Genomic DNA, 6,198 nt, shown 5'->3' with positions numbered 1-6,198 from the left:
TAGCTCTGGGCTGTTTCAAACCCAGATGTATGAGGTCTCTCCTCTTTCTCTGACTCTTCAAGATTCCTTATCCGGAAGGACTTAGCCTAGCTACTCAATTCCTACACGTCTGGCGCGACTGACGCATTTGTCCCAAATTGGGTCAGTCCAAGAGATCAGATCCCTGACAAGTCTAAGCACACACAATCTATCTTCATGTTCTCTTACAACAGCATAACAGGAACCTGAAATTTGGTCTGACTCCCAGCATCCTCGTCATATCACCATCCTTCCAACCACCCATCTATCCCGGCTGTGTAGGGAGGAAGACTTCCCGTGGGGACCATCCCCCCCAAAAAAAGGCAAATCTAAGACCTATTAATAAAACAGAACACTCACATTTCCAGCATACTCACACTAATCTCAGGCAGCTGTTATCTCTAAGCAGGAAGTGCTTTCTGGGCCCACTGCCGTGCTGACAGGGGCGCGTACCCAGTAAACGGGCTGAAAGTGATAAGATAGTTAGTGTTTGAGGGGTGATCTGTCTATTTTCCAGAATGTTACAGAACCCAGAGAGTCCAGTTCTGCGGAATATTCGTTGCTTATGGCGACCCACTTTGCCAAAATAGTACTACACTGAGTCCTACTAACCCAGGACAAGGGGGCAATGCATGATGGGGACCTCGCTGTACAGATCAATGCTTCTCAGCACAGGCGGCTTCAGTGTGTCGAACTATATACGCAAATTCACGGTAAGACCCTGATTCCAAGCAAAGGGAAGGAGAAAAATCAGTTTGTATAGAATAAAACTTATATTTAAAAATGTTTTAGTTGAAAATGTAATTGAATATATATATATATATATATATATATATATATGTAAACCTATTTTTAATATGCAGTTGCTTTTGAGAGACTTTGCACTTTTAGGTTATTAGGACTTTGTCATTTACTAATAAACTGCTCTTTTTAGGAGCTAAATCAGTCTTTTAAAGCTGCCCTTATCTAAGTGACTGTTAATTTAAGACTCTCTCATGACAAAAACTGAGGAGGAGATAGAACTGTTAAACAAGTTCAGGGTTGCTATTACCACTCAAATGTGTGATTACTTTATGTGCTTACTTTGATCGTTTAAAAGCTTCTTTCTTGAGCTGTTGTTATAGTTGTGTGCTCTGACATTTTTTTTACTTTTCTTTTTTGTGGCAAATCATCTCAGCATTGTTGCAAATTGCTGAACATGTTTTTGACAACAGTGCCCTTTGGACTTCTGACAAATTGATCATTGTCTGTAACATTTTAAAGATGTTGTACATCAGCACAATCTCATCTCTTTTCTCAGAGCAAAGACGAAACAAGAAAAGGCAATTAGCTTACGTGAGAGAGTGAAGAAGAGAAACAATTTATTTCGAGAAAGCATATTTAGTTTGGCGATAACAACTGATTGAATTTTAATTCATCCCGACACTTCATAGCACTCAAAGTGAATTTTTTTTTTGAAAGGTTTGAACCGTAATGGGATTTACATCAAATTTACACACCGTACCCTTGAGGGCTCTTGTCAAAGACAGAAGTGGGACACTGGCCCATCTGCTCTTTCAACCTTTAACGCTAAGGGTCCCTGCCATGTCAAACATTTATGTGAGGGCACAGAAGGGACTGTAAAACGAGACTACAGTCCAAACATTCCCTTCAGAGAGGGCAAGGATATACACCACTGTGAACAACAGCATCCATTAACAAAGCCACATCATTTCTATCAGGCTCATGATGTACCACAAGTACAGCAGTTTAGCAGCAGACTTGCATTTCTCCTCTTAATGCACACTGTGTACTCGACTTGTTTGTGTGACATTTTAAATGAATATCAGAGATCAAGAGGTTTTAATATATTAAGCAGTGTTAAAGTTATGTTTATCTCTGTCAAACAGATATTCTTTCCTGGTGATGTTCGCTATCTTACTGGCCCGCGTTATGTTGTGGACTGGAAATTGAGTTGCTTATGTTGTGCCAGCTTGTAATAACAGATACCCCCTTCATCCCACCACCACCACCACCAAATAGTCAGCATGGAGCCACATTCCTATGGCTGTCCTGACCCTGGCCTCCAGCTCTATTACATAATAAGGTTATACTATATTGTGAGTATTGTGTTTTGGCAGTTGAACACAGCAGAAAGCCATGCATGTTCTTATAGAAGGATTCAGACAAAAAGTCCCTGGCTTACACATTTAGAATTGGCATTAGAAACAACACATCCAGAGTGTTCAAGGTTCCCTTCCAGCAGCCCCTTTTATCTTATGCATTTGGTAGATAAGCGACTCACATTCAAGTTATTAATTTAATCAGTTCAGACATTGGGAATAAAATCTATGACCTTGCCGTTGATAGCATGCTACTATTTGAGCTACAGGAATGCTGAGCTTTTGGCAAGTTATGTATATAAACAGGCTTTCTGAACAATTTTTTTTATTTATTTGTATGTTCCTTTCAATTAATAAGTTCTTTAAAACCTCTTAATAGATTTTAAGTAATAGAAAGGGTGAAACTTTACAGCAGCATTCAGTTTTTACTAGGCTAATTAATAAATAAATTAATATAACTTATCTAGCTTATTGCTAATCATGTTAATTCATAATTCATTAGCTAGTGTTAATTTACAACTTTTAGTGTAATGTATACATATAAATTAATATTAACAGATTAACAAAAAATATAAATAAAATCTTGATTGTTAGTTTATGACTGTTTACTAATTGTAAAGCATTTTTGAAAATAAATTATATAAAAAGAATTGCATGCATGCACTGATTGATGAACTTTGTCTTTAAATGATTGTATTTGTGTTCATGATTATGTTTGTTTTGTTATGTTTATCGTTTGTTGTAGCTTAATGATTCAGCTAATGATTCAGTATTAACCATGGTTTCATTCCAGATGAGGTGAGAGAGAGGCAGTTGTAGCATATCATTAATCCTCATACCCATGTCCAAAGAAGTTTATTTTTACTTAAAATGTCAACCAATGTCACGTCACGTTCCAATGATGAGGGTGTTATAGGTGATTTAGTTGTGATAGGGTGGATCCAATGGTTGAATCTCAAAGGAAAATGGATGCTACTGTGTAGCAATGAATTAAAAAAGAAAACGTGATAAGAAAATGAAAGAGGGAGATTTCATCTTTCTTTTCTCTACCTAATGACTGGCCATTTACAGAGGTCATTCCTTGCATGCCCACCTGTCAGCAGCATCTGCTGAGGAGAATTTAAATGTTTTGGTGACGTCAAGAGAGCGCTGGAACTTTGGCAATCACCAAGGCCCACTATAGGTCATATAAAAGGTCTGTAGAGAGAGAGAGAGAGAGAGAGAGAGAGAGAGAGAGAGAGAGAGAGAGAGAGAGAGAGAAAGAGAGAGAGAGAGAGAGAGAGAGAGAGAGAGAGAGAGAGAGAGAGAGAGAGAGAGAGAGAGAGAGAGAGAAGAGAGAGAGAGAGAGAGAGAGAGAGAGAGAGAGAGAGAGAGAGAGAGAGAGAGAGAGAGAGAGAGAGAGAGAGAGAGAGAGAGAGAGAGAGAGAGAGAGAGAGAGAGAGAGAAGGGGACGCAAAATAGAAGTGGAGAGATAAGATACCCGATGGAGGTGTTTATTTAAGTGGTGTCATGTCTCTGGCACGTACCAACAACAGGGTTGCCTGAGCTGTCTGTTTTGTAAGAGGCACACAATACCTTAGACAAGAGTAGAGACCAACGGGGGAACTGATCAGTGGGGCTTCCTCTTTTTCTGCATTTTCTCATTGCATTGAGTGTGACTGGGGCAGCCATGAGTAAACAGACTCTGGCCACTTGTATTGCCAAGATGTATGAAGGCAGCAGGCTGGAGAACTCTGGAACTCCATCTGGGACAGTCAAGAAGCCGAGTCCAACTCTTATAGGTAGTCTGAGCAATGTGGAGGTCAAGTTAAACAACCTGGAGGGGAAGGTGGAACAGATTGAACGTACCCAGACAGAGGTGCTTCACAAGCTGAGCTTATTGTGTCAAGGGATGGAAGCACTAGAAAGGAGCCTTGTGCAGCACAAGCAGGGTGCTCAAGAATCAAACGGGATCAAAAATGGCCAGCGAGAGAGCAACAAGCTCCCTTTGCTGACTGAGGTCAGATCACTTTGTGGGGAAACTGTGGATCTGCTTCATAATCTCAAGCAGGAGAGTCAGCAGCAGAGAAAGAAGATCGAATGTATGGAAAGTTCTTTGTCCACTCTGGAGAAAGTAATAGGGTATGTGGGAGATGCTTTCCGTAACTCAAAAATAGTGGAGTTCATCCTCAATGGAGTGGTGCCATGGAGAAGACAAGGCCCTCTGGACACTGTAGAGGAAGAGGTCAGTAAGATCCTGGTCATCCAAGATCTCTGCAGCAAAAATATAAACAGAAAAATACAGAGGTTATCTGATATCCACAGGAGATCCCGCAGAATGAGGTTAAATCTGTGCTGTTTATTTTCCAAACTGTTTACTACAGATGGAGCTGTCGCTGAAAACGAGGACAAATTCAAAACAGCCTGTGAAATAATATCTAATGTGCAAGATATTGATTGTTTGGATTGATGAAAAGAGCATAGTAAAGACTGAACATGCTGTATAGACCTCAATTTGTTCTAAGAACTTTAATTTTTCTTTACTTTATTAGATCCTTAATTATTCTGTACATTATGCATGTTATCATTTCATTTAGTTGCATTACACAGTGTTTCAGTGTGTAGCTGCACTGTGAAAAAAAGTTGCTGCCTTATTTTTAATAACATGTTTAAGTTGTTTTAACTTAAATTACATTAAACTGAAAAACATTTCAAAATTAGTTGAATATTGTATAACTTACAAAAAAAGTTTTTAATAACTTATAACAAGTAATTGTTACAGTGTGTCAGGTGGTCTTTACAGCTCAAAAGATGACTAAATATAATTTAGAGTAGCATGACAAAGATAGAAATACCCCACAGGTAATGCATTTACAATGGTCAAACTAGCTAAAATCCCCTTTTCTTTCATAGATAGAAAGAAAAAGGGCAAATGTCCCTGCAATTTTATCCACCATTTACTCTGTTGGCTGATCTATTCTTGCTAGCAAGCATGTTAAGTTTACAGCCAATCTAACCTTTTACCAAGGTTGCTATTTTATCTATGATGAGGCTGAACGGGCCTCGTGTTTCAAATTCCTAGACTGGATGTGTGCCTGAGCTGATGGTGACTGAGTATAACCCAGTTTTGCAATAGCAAAACCACAGTTTAAAACCAAACCTTTATCATACGTAGGCTACTTCAAGTACAGTGTAAATGTGAATTTCTCTCAGAACAGCTTGTCAGATGACATATTCCATTTCGTTTTAACTGGTTGTACATGGACATATGCCTATATTGTTAATTAAGGACTGCATCTCTTTTAAAAATAAGTGAAAGTGCTTTTGTATCCAAGTAAATTTACAATAGTAGGCTAGAAAATGGAACCTTCCACACGGTGTATAATAAGCAGATCTGTTGTCAAACAGTGTAATTATACCAAGCATTTCATGCAGCAAATGCCAAAAACCACTAAATGGAATGTTTTGTGACAAATGCCCTCTGAGTCGTGCGGTGAACATGAAGCTGCATAAGTGCCATTCTGTAAACAGGTTGACTATTATAATACTGCTCCACCATAATCATCATCATCATCATCATCATCATGTTTTCTTATAATTCACACACCCACATAATGTTTAAAGATCAAATGATGTAATTACTTATTGAAGTATCTAACTTTTCCAAATTGAATCCATAAAAACATCCAATGCAATGTTTGAGGGAATATTTAATAGTCTCTCTAAGTTCTGTTCTGTTAATATGTTAATACAAAACGTGCACTTCTGTTTCAGGACTTAGAAGAAAGCTGACAAAGTGAAATAAAAGTTTACATCAATCAATACTGCATACAAACCAACAAAAGTATAATATATCTTTTTTTCATAGAAAAACAAACCAGATGGCAACAGCATTAAACCAAATGACAGTTACTGCCACCAGAGCACACAGACTTCGGAGGAGGTTAAAGAAGTGATTACAGGTATGAATAAAATATATTTTCAGCAGATTATGGACTAGAAATGTTTATTATTAAGAGACAGCTTGTGAGAATTGATATGTCAGAGCCTTTTCCTGCATGCATTTCAATGTACGGTTCTTCAAAACATGTTTTAGCCT

The 6,198-nt window shown here is 38.2% G+C and overlaps 1 protein-coding gene across 2 annotated transcripts in view; it reads left to right on the top strand.

Moving 5' to 3' along the window:
- The first annotated feature begins 392 nt into the window (after nt 1–392).
- Nucleotides 393–6,198, top strand: part of mylk3 (myosin light chain kinase 3) — a 26,279-nt gene continuing 20,473 nt past the window's right edge. Inside the window, exons 1-2 of one of the 2 annotated variants that reach the window (XM_056248439.1) lie at nt 393–731; nt 5,968–6,061. In XM_056248439.1, coding sequence (XP_056104414.1) covers nt 651–731; nt 5,968–6,061 — 175 coding nt within the window. In that variant the 5' untranslated portion in view covers nt 393–650. Of the gene's footprint in view, nt 732–3,546; nt 4,345–5,967; nt 6,062–6,198 lie in introns of those variants that run through there. The other variant, XM_056248438.1, reaches the window with a different exon arrangement.

The sequence above is a fragment of the Rhinichthys klamathensis genome, unplaced genomic scaffold (genome assembly GCF_029890125.1).
Source record: "Rhinichthys klamathensis goyatoka isolate OS25496 unplaced genomic scaffold, OSU_Roscu_1.1 h1tg000055l_1, whole genome shotgun sequence".
Lineage (NCBI taxonomy): Eukaryota > Metazoa > Chordata > Actinopteri > Cypriniformes > Leuciscidae > Rhinichthys > Rhinichthys klamathensis.
The sequence above is the reverse complement of the archived record's forward strand: the minus strand, read 5'-3'. Positions and strand labels throughout refer to the sequence as shown.